The sequence below is a fragment of the Polistes fuscatus genome, unplaced genomic scaffold (assembly GCF_010416935.1).
Source record: "Polistes fuscatus isolate 324 unplaced genomic scaffold, CU_Pfus_HIC Scaffold5, whole genome shotgun sequence".
Taxonomy (NCBI): domain Eukaryota; kingdom Metazoa; phylum Arthropoda; class Insecta; order Hymenoptera; family Vespidae; genus Polistes; species Polistes fuscatus.
In genome coordinates, this window is record NW_025113129.1 from 10,252,164 (window position 1) to 10,269,367 (window position 17,204).

At 37.8% G+C, this 17,204-nt stretch overlaps 1 protein-coding gene across 1 annotated transcript in view; it reads left to right on the forward strand.

Moving 5' to 3' along the window:
• Positions 1–445: 445 nt before the first annotated feature.
• Positions 446–17,204, forward strand: part of LOC122522597 (rhomboid-related protein 3-like) — an 81,056-nt gene continuing 64,297 nt past the window's right edge. The window contains exons 1-4 of the mRNA XM_043643802.1: positions 446–1,126; positions 3,426–3,664; positions 4,655–4,678; positions 4,779–4,943. Coding sequence (XP_043499737.1) covers positions 3,488–3,664; positions 4,655–4,678; positions 4,779–4,943 — 366 coding nt within the window. The 5' untranslated portion in view covers positions 446–1,126; positions 3,426–3,487. The remainder of the gene's footprint in view (positions 1,127–3,425; positions 3,665–4,654; positions 4,679–4,778; positions 4,944–17,204) is intronic.

A 17,204-nucleotide genomic window follows, 5' to 3' on the forward strand; every position in this document is an offset into this window, starting at 1 on the left:
GGGGGAGTAAAGCGAATTGGCTGAGGGGTAGGAGGATGTTGTTAGGGGGTGGCAGTGTAGGGTTGAAAGAGGGGGATGGTGGGTCAGCGGACGAGGGCGGCAAAGCCCTCGTCAGTCGCGTCACGCGTTTTCCATCGACGACGTCGCTATAATACTGGGGATTCGGCAAACTAACTAAACATTAGCTACGAATTTGCCGATCCAACGTTTCCTCTCGTCGTGCTCGTTTTTTTGTCTTTTATATTTCGTCCCTACGGCTCTTTCACCTCAGCCCCAGACTTCTAGCACCTTAGCTTCGATTTTGTTCTTTCCCATTGTATTTGCTGTCCTCTAGTAAATACTCTTCTATATATTAAAAGACGCGAGGAATAAAGGCTAGCAAGGCAGCACGTGACGCCTCACCGTGATCGGTCGAGCACGCCGCGGTAAAACGCGTCTCTTATCGATCGAAATGTACCGCGCAGCACGTTGCCGCAGTTCCGCATGGCGCCTACCACCTCCACCCTCACAATTTTCGATGCTATCGCCATAGAAAACACAAGGACCACACGACTCTCTTATTATTATCTGCTTCGAGTTTTCATTAATTCGAACGCATTGTCGCGTTAACTCAATCGTCCATGGAATTTAATCGAAAATCAAAGACTTGTTCGGAAGGTTATCTTGATTGATTTCTATTAGAAACGAAAGATACCTCCATTAATTTTGATTATTATTCGTATATTTGGATAATTTTTTAACCGATTATCTTTTGGTAACATATTTTAGAGAAGATTTTACATTCGCGTTTTTATATAACTCTGAGCAAACATAACATTTACAATCGAGTAAAGTTCGCGATAGATCGATCATTTTTAAAGGAAGCACGAATGGCCAATGAGAGTCGTTCTTTCTCCCGCCAAAACCGTGGCGCGTTGAGAATCCTATTCTCGTCTCGCGAACTAACGAGTTGCGCGTGCGTGCGTGTGTGTGCTTGAGAATTAATTTTCACGTGATTATTCATCGAAAATTAAAATAAGTTCGAACATTGTTATTTTTAAATCATGTCGAGATCATGTCGATGCGATTAAATTCCATCTATGTATCGGATCACATTCGTGCTGAGAAGAAAGATTCCTCGTAACAGGTGAGTTACAATTATTTTATTCTTTAAAGGTTATCTGCGTTAACTAATTAGTTTTTTTGTCGAACTAATAGTAAGTAAAAGAAAGAAAACAAAAAATAAATAACATACATCTTGTCTCTCGTACAATAAGTACGAAAAATACAATGTACTTACAAATATTATGTTGCAACCGGTATGGTCTCTTGTGTTAACAGAGAACTTGTTTAACAATATGATTATATTTATTATATTAAAAAGAGGAACAGAGGACAAGTAGTTTCGGTATAAAATGCAATAAATTTAATAAATAATTATTTTTGTTCAATATATATAAATCAAGAGAGATATCGTAGATCTCGTGCGATGTTCGTATAAGTTTAAGTCGCGTGCGATCCGTCCTCAAGTAACGCTCCAGCGCACCGTAGCCTCATTTTCTTGTTTTCTCTATCTTGTTCGGTCTGTTACGCGCGCGCGTGTCACGGTTACGGAAGGTTCGTCGTCTTCTAACGTATATATATATATATATACACGTGTAAGCGTATCTAGTATCTCTCGTCGTAGATACAAACTTGTAGGAGGTTTCGTTCATAAAAAAAGCAAAAAAAGAATCAAAAAGACAAGGCGGTGGTTCACGAGGCGTAACATAACGCTCATACTAGGGTGGCTCCGACGTAAGTAGATACAGGCGAGGGTGTTAGACGAAGCACCTTCCGTAACGATACCTGTCCGACGTTGAACGTTCTTCAAGGTCAACGATCTTAAGACGTCGCGGGTTAACGTCCTCCACGTTTTCTTACGTCTCTTCTTCTGACTTCACTTGGCGAGAGAATTAACAAATGAAATTAAGAATACTATCTAGATGTATGTTATGCATGTATATAGTATAGTTGGATTGTGTTAAAATGATGTCATCGTTTTGTAAGATTATCCTACTCTAGTTAACGGTCTCTACGCGAGCTAACAATGTGGCTGATGTGTGTACTTACGATGTAAGTAAATATATATATATATATATATACGGGAGCAAGTAGGAGGAAAGTAGACAAAGTAGAAGTAGTGTGAAGAAGAAGAAAAAGGGGAAGGGAGAAAGAAGAGCCAGCAAAGGGAGAGAAGCGGGTGAAACCACCATCGCTGCGGGATGGAGACGACTATGACGACGTCGAGTTGTAGTCGAGTCGAATCGAAGGGTGAGTCTCCGTGGGTCCGCAATGACGTTGCACCGAATTGAAGGGTGCCGAGCAAGCGAAAGGAGCAAAGAAAATGGCGCGAAGAGGGGAGTCCCTTTACTGCGGGATTTAGGAGACTGCGCTGAATGCATTGCGTGTTAGGGTCCGTGTCGTTTACCCTGTTTTTGTAGGATTTTACATCCTTTTTTCTTTCCTGATCATTTGGATTATACAATCCGTTTTCTTCTTCTTAAGGCAATCTGGAGCTTACATTTTTGAACTAATTCAATCGATTCGTTTAATCTCTACTTGTAAGGATTAAACAAGAAAGCATGTTGAATTTGAGGAGTTTCTTTTGTTGAATCATAACGATTGAACTATTTTAAGAAAAAGTAGCTTCACATACGGGGAATGATGGTGTACGTTTTTATCCTCGGGTGTCCTCCTTTGATTGTCAACTTAATCCTTGATTCGTATTGGTCGAAAAGTCGAACTATCGCTAAAGAGACAAAAATAGAGAGGAAAAAGAAAGAAGAGAGGTGGGCAAATAGACGACGTATCTCGTTCCTTCCCAGACAAGCAGAGTCGATGAATTGCCATGGAAACGGCGCCATCGCACTTACTAGTATAACGCGATCTGCACCCTAGTATATTCTAGTAAGTACTTGGTTTGTTTCAAGGGCATTGCTCTAACCAGCCCTAAGAAAAACGCGACCGATCGATGTTATCGTAGGAATTTATCAAACACAAACGTTCTATTTCTTCAAATTAATTAGAATTATTTTACATTCATTTAAAACAATTATTGTCGTGAATTCATTATCAACACGCCAAAATTTATAATAATATAACTCTTAAGATAATTGAAGTTTTCTAAAATGTTAATAAAATTCCGTTATCTAGGAAGATATTTATTAGGAAGAACGACAATGAACATTTTGTTGGTTTAGTCTTATTATTATTATTTACGCCAATAAAGAAGATATTAGTATTTTTCCTTATCGATATTTAGTAAAAAACAAAATAATATGAAAATCCAGGATTGGGATGTTCAACCTTTTTACGGTGGCGTGCGTGCTGAATTGTTAATATTGTAGATTTTTTGTTGGAATTTTTGTTTTCAGAGGGTATATATTCTTGCTTAAACGTTTCAGAAAAGAGACGGAAGAGGGAGGAATGAGGAGATTCGTCCGGTGACGTTGTGCCACGCGCGGTAATGCTACTGGCAAGCGGTGCCTCGATACCGACCATCGCCGGTGCCGTCGAGGAGGAAGATTATGCGCGTAGCGAAGCTAACAGCGCGCACTACGATGGATACGTCACCGATCATACCGATCTCGCTTCTGAGATCGATATCGACGAGTCCGAGTATAGAAGAGAACTACTCAACGATGTAAGCATGCACAATCACATTTTGTCTTCCTTTGAACAATTTTGTTTTTTTTTTGTCCTTTTATCATAAGGCTTAGTAATTAATTCGGTATCTCGATATTAAATTTATTCCATTCGAATTTTACGTTAGATTTGTTTCGTCGATCGGAAATTCGATGTTATCGAAAATAATGGTAAATATTTTGAAGAATAATAGAGACGTACGATTATTTTATAAATAAATATTTAATTTGTTTTAAATAACATCGAACGAATTGCTATACCTATAACCAACTGAAAACGTACGAATTTGATCCAGACTTATTTTTTTTGTTATATTTTTGTATAAGTTTCGTATGTAAGTTTTACATACGAAATCATTCGATCAAGTTACATGTTTTCTTTGATATATGTGATCTATTCTCGATTGGGAAAGAAGGAACCTTTTGACCCATATAAACTGTCAAGAAATATTCCATCAGTCATGGGAAGAAAGAGAGAGAAAGAGAGAGAGAGAAGAATTAAGGGTGTACAGAGGGTTGTTTGGAGAGGGAGGGAAGAAGGGTGGAGACAGCAATCCTTCGTCCTTGCATCTTGGCACGTATTCGAGAGTTTGGAATGTCGGGAAAAAATGTTTTTGCGACAGGTGTCTTTCGCTATCGAGCCAATTTTCCAGAATTCGAATAGGATAACTTTGCTTTCTTCTTCTTCTTCTTCTTTGGTGTATATACGAGAACCAGAACGAATGAGCGGATTATCGTTTTCAAAGGCGGATTTTCTCTCAATGTAAACTTTTCCGTATAGATGCTCGATATAAAAGGGGGAGCCTTTACTCTCTCCTACCTTTTATCCTTTAACATTTCAGATCAATACGATTTTCACAAAATATTTTTGGTTGCTTTATATTGTGTATAATCGTGTTCATAAATGTTATAATCGGTTTCTATGATCGTTGACCCGAAACGTATCCTGTAGTGTCCTACCTCGTTATTTAATTTTTTTTCTTTTTCAGAAATGGCGGATGCTGTTCGACAAGGTACGATGCTTACTTAGATATGCAATTTAATTAATGAAAAGAAAATTTTATGAAAATGTATAGAAATATGATTAAATGCGATATGCGCATTTGTAATTAGTTTGATCCTGAGGGTTTCGGAGAGATACCATTGGAGGACTTTTTGGTAGCGTTAAAAAGTGCCGAGTGGAAAACGGAAATACCAGCTAACAAGAGAGATATCCTGCTCGTTAGAGCAAAAGAATCCAAGGTCGACGCGATTACCTTTCAGGACTTTGTTAATGTGGTGAGTGATATTTTTTCAGTTCAAATATTTATTATCATTTTTCATATCTTATTATTGTTATTATTTTTTCTTACACAAATAATTTATGGATTGTATAATATTACACAAATAATTAAATCGTGGCTTATGACTAAGTAGATTTTAGGCATGATAAATGATTAGAAATGATGTTACCACTTATTCGATTTTATATTTTAAATTTGTGGTAATTTAGGATTTTAGAATTATCTTAAGAGCACATTTACCGTTGCACAGACGGTGCTGCTGCCTATTCAACCGTTCGAAAGTTATTTCGAATCTCTGCTCGATTGATCAAAGTCAAATTCTTCTTTATCGATGTTTTATAATATTGAAAATAATTATATATTCAAATTTGATAAAAAATATATTTCAATTTGATTAGTATCAAAATACTTGATGTCATCAAAACGGTATGGCTAGAACATTTGAATGAAATAAAAATGTAATTTTTGCTTAATAAAATTCGATGCTGCTTTTAAACAAATATAGAGTCACCAACAAATTTGAGCTCTTTAATTATTGCTCATTCTCAGACGTTTCTGACTATTGACATAACGCTTGGTTAATATATTTCCAAATAAATTATACAAACATAAAATAGAATACGCTGAAATATAATCAGATAATAAGCCGAGTGATCCTAGATTTTTGAAATTAGTCAGGTATTTGTAAGAAATACTACAAATGGTTTAACAACAACGCTTACTGTTGTTAAACGATAATATCATGATTCTTGTCAATTGTATTGTACATATATATATATCGAGCATGTTATTCAAAAAGATCTATGGAACGAAGTAAATCGGTGTAAAAGGAGAAATAGTCGAATTCGTAGAAAAAGAAAAAAAGGGGATTCCGATCGAAGTGGTTTAGTAGCGGTTAAATGGACCAACTGCAACGTCGGTTGCCTCCAGAGTTTTCCTTTGTTGGCTTATTTGTCAACTATGAAAGTACCGGTGTTAGGGTAACTCCAGGGGGTGCGGAGCAGAGGGTATGGTTTATTCGTCGTTTAAGAAGCCACGACACAATGGTTTTTCGAAAACGAGGCCAGAAACTCGAAGATAAATATCGAGACAATGATAATCTCGCCGTTTGGAAATGCGATGCGACGACGGAAGAAGGGGGCCTCTCCTCTCATCTATTGTTCGGATTCGAAAACTCGCTGACAAGTTTTTGTTCTCTTTTTTTATTATTATTTCTTTACATCCTAGGCTGCTCCCTTACCTCCTTCCCCCTTTCCTTACGTGTATCCTTGAATTTCTCCTAGGTGAACGGAAACGACGTTTGAGTGGCGGAAAATCGAGAAATGATCCGCAATCGCGGGTTAAACGAAGCGCGAAGTAAAGGGAGTTGGGTGAGGACTGGGGGCAAGGGGGAAGGGGGAAAGGGCAAAGGAGACCCTTTCGATGACGTTTCGCTTAATTGACGATGCAAGAGCGGCTAGTTGGTTTACCTTTCCTATTATATTCTCGCGATCGAGCGAGCAAGAAAAAAGAGAGATGGAAATGTTGCAGACGAAGGTCGGTATTTTTCAATGAATTCCGATCGTTTCGATTGGTCTCTATTGGAGTAGATAAATACTTACTTATTTATAAATTTATTCGTTCTGCTTAAATGTATTGGACTCTGTGTTGAAGAAAAGCAAGAGAGAGAGAGAGAGAGAGAGAGAGAGAGAGAGAGAGAGGCGTAATTCGGTTTTAGCGATATTTCGAGAACGGTAAAATTCTTGAAATACCTGTTTGATCTTTCTCTCTCTCTCTCTCGTGAAACTTTCTTTTCGTGTCTCCTAGTTCCATTCTTCGTTCCTCTATGGTGAACCCAACTTGTCAAAGGCTGATCCGTTTATCTGTTTTCCTCGGGTCGCTCGCTCGGTTTTACGGGCAAAAGATGAAATCCACTTGGAGATTATCGTCGAATCTCTGACGGCTTTGCAAATGTTTCGAACCAAAGGTGGGGTTGAGGAAAGAAGTATAAGTGTAATAGTAGTAGTTGTGTAGTAGTAGTAATAGTAGTAGTATTGGTGGAAGAGAAGAAGAAGAAAAAGAAGAAGAAGAAGAAATCGTTGAAATCCTTTTTCCAAGAGCAAACACGATCTTCTTACGATCGGACGAAAGAGTAATACATACATATACTGTACGATTTCGCGTTTTCTACCTTTCGTTTTTCCTTTTCTCTTTTAACTTTAATTGAACAATTCCATGATAAAAGAGAGAGAGATACTCGAAACGTTTGTGATTTATTTTGAATAATTGTACCGATCATTATGACAACCAATTAAGTTGACAAAATGGTAAACATTTATTTTATATAATTTTTACACATTATATTAAATGAATATTTTTATCATATAAAAAAAACGATAAAATCAATATGTTTTTCTGTATTTTTAATATTATAATAAAATTGAGGGCTTTTCCATTCAGTAACTCTTTCATATAAATTTATTAAGTTATTTATATATGAACATATAATAATATGAATATGAAAATGGGGTATCACCTTAGGATTTCTTTTTTTTTTTTTTCGTAATAATTAGTTTCCAGTTTGCAGACCGACCATCCACAAAGGATAGATAGATATATCTTTTATTTTTGCTCTTCCGACGGAGTTACCGGCTCGTTGAAAATTTTCATCTGTTACCGCGCGAGCCAGCGTTCAATAATTGGATTAACGCCGCAGGTGGTTGAAGGTAGACGCAATTATTCAAGAGAAACCGGAAAGAGAGAGAGAAAGAGAGAGATATAGATAGATGGATAGAGAGAGAGAGAGGGAGGGAGAGAGAGAGAGAGAAAGAGTGGAATTGCAATCGCGTTCTCTCTAACTGTAGCATGATTTACGGGAGAACGAGGGTAACCTGGATTTCCTCGTAGCCGCGATTCCATAGCACCTTACACCCTCCTGCATACTTATTATCTCGTCACGATAGCGAATAAAACGGTAATCTCGTTTATCACGCGTCCTAGTCGTACACTACGTGCGCACTTCTGACTCCGTTTACGTCGTCAGAAGTGAACGACGGATTACGACTTTGCAACACCGCTTTGCAAATGGAAAGTGGGATTCGCTTTGTGGATGTATTTCAGCGTCAACAGTGGAATACTGAAATATTCTCATTAATCCGTAGCGAGTTAATCATTGAAGAAGAATATAATCGATTCGCGACACCTATATCCGAATTAGAAGAAAATGTTTTTGTTGCGATTTTTAATAAAGAAATTTTCTTTCGCAAAATTCTTTTCTTCTTGTTTATTTTTAACGAATTAAATTATCGAATAAATCATGGAAGAAGATATACGAATACATTCGTCTGTGTATAGAGTGTGAGATCGAAAATACGAAAAGTGAACAAAAATGCGGTTAAGCGATTAGTGATTAACACCGGGGTTTTAGAAAATTGCGGATGATTTTATCACGAACGCGAGTAAATAATTGAAGAAGAATAAAATATCACAGATTATTTGATACCTAAATATATCCTTGCGATATATAATGGAACTCTTCTTGTTTCTTTTTTTAAATCTACTTTAATGCTGTTCATTTTTAACGAGCTAAAAAATCGAAGAAATCTCGAAAAAGATATTCTCGCGTATGTGCGAGATCGATAAGGTGACAAAAATATTCTTCAGCGATTAGCAATTATTATTAGAACGAGTCGCAAAAAATTCGAGTTTGGTAATCACATTAATTAGAGTAAAAAAATTCAAGAGAAGTAAGATAATGGAAAATAGAAATATTCTCGCGACGTATAGGTAATAATAAAAATCCTATTCTTTCAAAATCTGTTCGTTTCTATTTTTATTTAGAAAAAAAAATGAACGAGTGCATATGTATGCTTGTGTGTGTGTGTGTGTGTGAGATATAAAATACGGAAAGTGGCAAAGGTTTCTTCGGGGCATCGTACAGGGTGATTAGCAATTAGTACAGGTCCAGAGGGATGGAAGGGGTGTGGTCGGTTCGTGATGTTTGCACAGGCCGCGGAAGCTAAGGATTAGAGGGAAGGGAACGTTAAAGAGGAAAGAAGGAAGGAAGGAAGGAAGAAATTGACCGTGTGCACGTTGCCCTGGCCTGGCGCTTAGGTGCCCATCTTTTCATCTTTATCTCTCTTTTTCTTGTCGGCATTCGAAAAATAAAGCCAACCAGGCGATTCTCTCGCGCGCGACCGCGGTGGTCCACGGGCCGATCCTTTTTTCTTCTCGCTTCGATACCGTTAAAGGTCATTTTTTCGTCTTCGTCTCTCTCACTTTAGAGACCACCTTTGTCGTCCGTTCTCTCCTCTATGTTCCTTCCCAGATATCAATTATGTCTCCGTGGGCCGCACGTAGGACCCACCGGCGTGTGTCTCACCTTCACGAAAAAAAGGGACCGAGCGAATGAGAGAGAGTAATATAGAGTGTGTGAGAGAGAGATATGAGGGAGGAGGAGGAGGTGGAGGTGGAGGTGGACGTGGAGGGACCTAGAGGGGGGAGTGAGTGCCTCGTTATCCCTCGCCGTGGGCGTCGAAATCTCTGTGTAAGGTCTCTCAGGAGCTACAAAGTGCAATTTAAGGAAATTTTTTCTCTCTCTCTCTCTCCCTTTCTCTCTTTCTCTCTTTTTCTCTCATTCTATCTTTCTTCTGCCACCTCTCGTTACTACCTTTCTTCGTTTCTTCCTCTTGTTCCTTCACGCCAACGATAAATCCCATTCTCCCTATTGCCCCTTTTGCCTAGTCACCGACGGATCCATTCGCTTTGCACTCTCGTCTTTGTGTGTGCAAACTACTTTCTATGGTCTTTAACTCTTTATCTTTATCTAAAAGATAAAAAGGTATGGTTTTTTCTTTTTTTTCCCGGTAGCACGAGGTCCATTTTAATAAGATACGAAATATTATATAATAATATTTTCTACAAGTAATTTCACAAGATTCGAATATTCTCGAGAATGTGCCAACTTCGTTTCATTTTACGTGTGTTAATATAGTTTGACGAAAGTAATCTTCTTTAAAACTCGGTAATCTTTTAAACTAATGTGAGAATGATTTATCTTTAGTAATTTAATACCTTGCGAAAGAATGTTGAGATATCTCGAATTTGTTTTTTTTTAATCTGTTTCGTCAAGAATCGTTGAAACGAAGTAACAAGAAGGACAAATTGTATTTGATAATTTTTCAATCGAACTAATTTTTTAATATGATTTTTTTCTTCTTCTTCCTCTTTTTATTAGGACTTTGTCCTGTTGTAGTAGCTTTTTTTGTTTTTTTTTATTACTATTTCTAGGAACGATTTATTGTTTTTACCGAGGGTAGGTTGCTAGCCTCACCTCTAATATGATTTTCATAACTAATTAATTTGATTGAATTTATTGAAGTATGCGTAATTTAAAAAAAATATGGTACGCAAACAAATACCCGACCACTGAATATGCTTAGCAACGAAATATCTAATTTGATAAATTATTCTAAAAATTCGACAACCATATTAAAACAAGTTGTGGTTGCTTTGTTATCGTTTTACCATCTTTTCTTGTATAATTTTCTTCTTTTATTTTTATCGAATGGTAGAAAAAGAAACGCCGCCGCTCGTGGGCTATTATACGTGACTCATAATATTAGATTCAAAAGTCCGGACCGAATAATGTTAAACAAGCACCGTCTAATACACTCGATATAAGTATATGCGTGTGTGCGTGAGAACGAGCGCGAAAGGTTCTGGCTGGAACAAGAAAAAAGGGCGTCACACTGGCGGCGAATGCAACACCAACGACAGTCTTCAGGATGCCGAGAGGACGAAACTACCCACACCCACATCGGGGTACCTTAAATCTCCATTCCAAAGATCCTCCCCTAACCTTCGTGCGCCTTTTTTTGTTTATTTTTTTTCTTTTTTTTTGTTGTTTCTTTCGTACGCCTCTCGTCTTCAACTTTTGTCTCTTCTTCTTCTTCTTTCATCGAAACAGAGTAGACATTGAAAGTATTGGTTAAATGAGCAATTCATTTTATGCGGAATATTCATGACACGCGAGGTCTTATCTGGAAGAAGAAGAAGAAGAAAAAGAAAAACAAAAATATATATTTATATATGAAAAATTATAATAAAAATACGGTATTAATTTAACAAATAAGTTGCATTCATTCCAATTAAGGTCAATGAATTTCAACAAGTTACCAGAATAGATTAAATGTTATCGACGATCTATCATCTGGTCGGTCGGTTTTTGTTACAAAGGAAAAGAGAGATTTATTTCTATGAGAGTTAAACTAATCGTCCGTTAAAATCCCTGTCAATTTTTGTTGACACTTTGGCATCAATTATAGAGAAAATCTTTCTTCTCTCTGAGAAAAAGGACAGGATTAACCTGTTAAAAACTAATTTAGTTGCAGCGACCCTTCTTTAGAAAGCATTTCTAAATATCGTATGCTTATCTGATGATATCTTGAACAGCATTCGCTATATCTTTTTATTCCTTTTTTTCAACTTGTCATTTTAGTCGACTCAAGTGCTACCGAGAGATTTGAAGGGATAAGTTAAGTTATTGATGGTTAGCCGAAGAAAAGATAGTTTTTCTTATATTGTGCCAAAGTTATCGTGCACTTTTACGGTTCCTGTGATATTTCGTTTAGACAAATCGTTGTTTCTTTTGAAAGAATTCGTAGACCTTTATTCAAGGATCTACAAAGAAAAAATGTTTAGTTTGGAAACAGAGAGAGACAGAGAGAGAGAGAGAGAGAGAGAGAAAGAATTATCGACGGTTGTTGGTCGATTAGGTCGTCGTCCTTGATGCGCTTTCCTTTTCGTTTATCTTTAACGTTGATCTCGTTCGACGAGAGGTACGATTCATTTGGAACGTAGTCGAGAGTCTAAACGCCTTCTAATTAGGAGAGACGCAACTTGAAATAAAACATGGCCAATCCTCTTGAACGTTCGAGATAACGGTGTCTAGTTTTAAGAGATGGTTGAAACAGTTAAACGTTATCTTATCCTTTTCTCGTTTTCTTAACGGATTGCGTCTGGGGAAAAGGAGTTTATCGGTTTGTGTTTCTCGGAGAAAGAAAGTAAAGATATTCTTCTTCTTTCCTTTACTTACTCGACACACACACACAAGAAGTAAAGTAATGTTTTTCCGAGTTAATGGTAAAGGACGCGAAAGTTTTACTACCAGAAAGAAAGAGAGAGAGAGAGAGGAATAAAAACGTGGGTAAGTATGTAGTAAGTTGGTTATTGTCAACCGATGCATTCCTTGCATTCGAATAAGTGTCTCCACCTGTTGTACGAAGGAAGAAAGTGCAAATGCAGTTTACCCTACCTAGCGCCGACTATCGGAGCCCACGGAAAAACAAATTCTCTGGAGGGTGGTGTTTGTTTTTTTTTTCTTCTTCTTCTTCTTCTTCTCGCGGTCTCGAGCTTACCCTCGACCTTACCACTCTCGACCTCTCCGTGACTCCACAGGTGTTCGAGACCGGTAGTAGTCCTATACTTGCACGCTTTTCCCTACGACACCGGGTGCTATTAGTCAGCTGGTGGACTTTAAATTTTCTAAAAGGACAAGCCGACTATCCGACCAATAAACCTTTCTTCGAGTTTACTGGCCGCAAAAGAACCCATTCTTTCCATTTTGTAAATGCCAGAAAAAATCAGATTTACTTAATACGCGCAGAGAACATTTCTTTGAAGTTTATCCGCGAAAGGAAGATCAACTCTTGCTAACCTGTAATCATCGTAATAACAAGAACAAAGAGTGTACAAGTTAAACTCGGCCATCTGTCGTCGTGTCTTCTTCCACTTCGGGCACGGTGCCGGCACGACTTCTCCTCTTCCTCCTCCTCCTCCTCCTCCTCCTCCTCCTTCTTCTTCTTCTCGCTACCGCTGCTTGCGACAAAACAAGCAGCTCGCCAATTACGACCGCCTGATTTTGAGTCCTCTCGACATAATTTGGCTCCTCGCCGAGGACAAAGGCGGCCTCGGCGGTATCTTCCCTTCCACGCCCATCATCGTTAAGCTTTTCTCTCCCTCTCTCTCTCTCTCTCCCTCCGTTTCTTCACAAGTAGAGAGCTCTCATTTCTGCTGTCTCTATTTGCACTCATTGTCAGCCCCATCCTTCAGCTCGTCTTTCTCTCGTCCTTCCAATACGCTTATCCTTTGCTTGGCCCTGTTTTCTACCCCGTTTTCAACCGAAGCATACCAATCCTCTTCTCTTCTTATTTCATTTGTGTTTTTGCTAGTTAGCGGCCAGCTAAAAATCCTTCTTCGTAAAGGTTTTTCTTTCTTTCTTTCTTTCTTTCTTTCTTCTATCCTTTCTTTTTTTCGACAGATTCGAATACAGATCTAGAATTATTTGAAGACTAACCTTTTCTTCCCAGTTGACAGTGATATATCGTTTTTCGTCTATTGAAGCGCCTACGAGTTTCAACTGGTATATGTATATACAAATCGCATCCTCCCCAAACGGTTAGTGATTTCCTCGTGCGTTTCTATTTACACGAACGTAACATCAATTGCGGGATTTGCGATCATTATCTTTCGGCGGTGCTGATTGAATACCGATGATAATCATATTGGCACAATGGCTGGTCAAGCGTACTAGACGATCGTTGCATAAATCATGGACGTGGATCGTTAGTAGTACCACAATTAAACGCGTACCAAATCCTCGTCCGTTCATTTATCGTTATTTCTCGTAGAATTTTTTTCCCATGCTATTTGTTTTTATGTTTCAATAACTCGATCGATAACTCGAAACAAATTGAAAATTTCTTACCGATGTAAGAAAATATGAGTGAAAATGAAATATCTTAAAGGAACTGGTTGTAACTTGTTGTAAAAAAATCCCTACGGATCGTAGGGATGCAAGCACGGTTTGCACTATCGGCGCGTAACAAATTTATTTAGCTTCGGTTCTTACATTTTTCTGAAAGAACCTAAAGCTCATTTCGATGCTGGCTCACGTAGTCTGGCGCGCCTATCCACGTCGTATTTTCGTCCTCACGATTTTTACGCCTTTCCCTCCCTTTTTTCTCCTTATTTTTTTTCTCTCCCTTTACATCCCCCGTTCATATCCTAGCTAACCCGTACCCTTTCTCCTAGCCTTGGAATCCTAGATTCTCGTGAAAAACGCCATTCACTTCGCGCCAACCATACGTACCTGTCAGTGTAAATAATAGATTTTCGGCCCGCCCTCAGACACGTCGCCTCGGAGATATCTGCCCGGAGAATGCGTTCGCATTTCTTATGATGATGGTGTTTCATACACCCCTCTTTCCCCTCCGAACACACACACACACATACACACATGCGCGCATATACTTACACGCGTAAACGCAAACATTGGTAAAGACATCCATCCCCCTTTCCTTAATCGTTACGTGCTAAACATTTAAAGTCGCACTTTTTATCTTCTTCTTATTATTATTATTTACTAATACCTACTTATTTTCTTTTAAAATAGCGTTAAAGCGTGGTAATGTGAAGAGGGATTAGAATAGAAACGGGAGCCATTTAATTTTCTTACGAATTGCTCAAATTATTTACTCGGCTAAAAGTTTTGGTATGCCAAAGAACAAGATTATAACCGAAAAGATTTAGAGGCAGTAATAGGAAGGACACTATGGGTCACCAATGCTGAAGCTATTGTGTCATTATATTCGAAACGATCAGAAAAAAAGCATAAAAAGAGAGAGAGAGAAAGAGAAATAGAAAAATAGGGTGTATTGTTGGTGTAGTAAAGTAGCCGGTCTCTTCCACCTAGTCGGCCTTCTCTTCCGTAGATTTTAAAATCACTTTAACTTATTCCAAATCACGAATCTGCCATTATAGAATTTTATAGAAACGTCCTGGTACTAACCGAGCCGCGTTCCACGAGGACAATCGCATTTGGGGGGGCTAGTTTGTAAATTTATGTTTTTAACGGATCGTTGAATAGACATAGAGTTTTCCCCATATTGAAAAAAGAAAGATAAATAGAATTAGATAAAATGAGAGAGAGATATATAGAGTGAGAAAGAGAGAGAAAGAGAGAGAGAAAGAAAAAGATTATGTATTGAACTGAATTTTTCTGTATACGTTGCATCCATAGGTCGCAGGCATGCTTTTGCGGCTCCTTAACTCCCTCCCGTTTTCTTTTTCTTCCTTTTTTTTCCCCCATAGAAGAACATGCACTAACGTGCACGGACGTGATAGAGATGCGGAAGACGAAGGAAAAGATCGTGGAAGAAGAGAAAAACTCTCTGAATTCAAGAGTGCCGGTGGTCATTCCTTCGCATAAGGATGACTAGAATGCAATAGGAGGGGTGGGTGGGCTCTCGGTTGCGAGAATAAGAAAAAATAAAAGGAAATAAAGAAAAGGAAAGGAAAGGAAAGGAAAGGAAAGAAAAGAAAAGAAAAAAGAATTTCTTGAAGAGAAGAAAATTCGATTGGCGGAACAAGCAAGTCGTGAGAATTATCAGAACATCGTGCGTGCTCGATATTCGCTTTCGAGGATTACCGGGAATGCATCCCTGCAGGGTATCTTCTATCTAGACGCACTGTACATACACATACAACTACTGTCGTATACAAAATTACGTTCACTTGGTGGTATCTGCTGATATTATATATTAGGTCGGGTAAAAAGTTTCTTCGTATTTTAACGAAAATGTTCAAACTTATAATCTTTTTTCATATTTTCTATCAAATTTTCCCTTCAAATGATTTGAAATCGTTTTCTAGTCGTAAATATTATCAATGTTTTTTTTGTCCACTCTAAGTCATATTCTTCCCTTTTTTGTAATAACATTTTTAAATATTTCGAATTTTTCTTCTTTCACTCATTTTCACGAATGCGATAATTGAATACACGAATATTCGAATTTTTTTCTTTGTAATTATTCCATGATACGTCAGTTTTCAAACGCAGTCGAGTATTGTTTCGGATTCGATTGGTATTATCAAAGTAATAATTTGAAAAATACGAAGAAACTTTTACCCCGACCCAATATATTTACACACGTGTTATCTAAAAAAGATAAAAAAGTGGATACGACGACGTAGAATTTGTCTTCTTCTTTTTCCTTATGATTTTTATTCCGTACGTACGTTTGCAATTTTTCTCAATTCTTTATCGTGCCTCGAATGAATTTGCTTATGCGAACGGGAAGTAAGATCTCGTATTTCGAGAAAGGTACGAGTTTGTTGGTGACATTATTTTTCTTTTGGTTTTCTGTACTTTCGTTATTTAGGTGTGTACTGTATTATAGTATATTCGTTAATATTATTTTTTTAAGCAACGAAAGGGAAAGTATTATTCGAAAATCGATCAACGATTCAATTATCCTTTCGAATGAACGTTTATAAGTGTCTCGTTAAGCCGTGACCACGAAAGAAAACGATAAACCTTTTCGTCGAATCGTCATTAAAAATCATGTTCCCTTTTTTCGTTGCTTCTCTCCGTTATAATATTAAAATAAACAAATCGACTTTCTTTCTCTCTCTCTCTCTCTCTCTCCCTTTTTCTCTCTTTTTCCGATACGAGAATCACGCGATATCTCGTGTCGTTTCTTGTGCCTCGTGTTTCTTTCTATTTTATTTTTATTTTTTAAGACCTACCTTGAGAAAATATTACGCGTATAAAGTAAATCTTCTTTACGTATATAAAAATATGATAAAAAGTAATGAAAAATATATTCTCAATTAAATTGTACACTCTATTCGTTATTATTAATCATTTAAAATTAGAAAATCGGGACAAAATAAATAACAATAATAATTGCAATTTATTTGCGCGTCTCGAACGTTTGATCGTTGAAAGAAAATTAAAGGAGGTAACAAATTTTAAAAATAAATTTGATAAGAAAAATAGGGTGGGGAGAGGGGGAAAAGAAAAGACTAACACCGTTGTACCAAATAATGTAAAATAAATAATTCGTGTAATATATACTTTTGAATCGTTGAACCTCGACCTAACGTTAGGGTAAAGAAAAGTCAAAGCTATCGGGAAATTTCCATAGAGTCGTCTATCTTGAAAAATCGACGAGCAAACGACAACCAACCACCCCTTTTGTCGTAGGACGATCTGCTGCCGCTGCTGCTGCTGCTGCTGCTACTGCACACCGTTACCGCGTACCTATGTCCAAATATACAGCTGCGAATGCCATTTCAATAAGCACTAGCCCTGCTAGAAAGGATTTTCGTGCTCTCCTCGTCGAGCGTTCTGGTTCTTTGATCGAAAACACGCCCGGTGGGCCTTCCACCAGCAAACCCCCGTAACTCCCCCTCTGTACACCGCCCCCTCCTT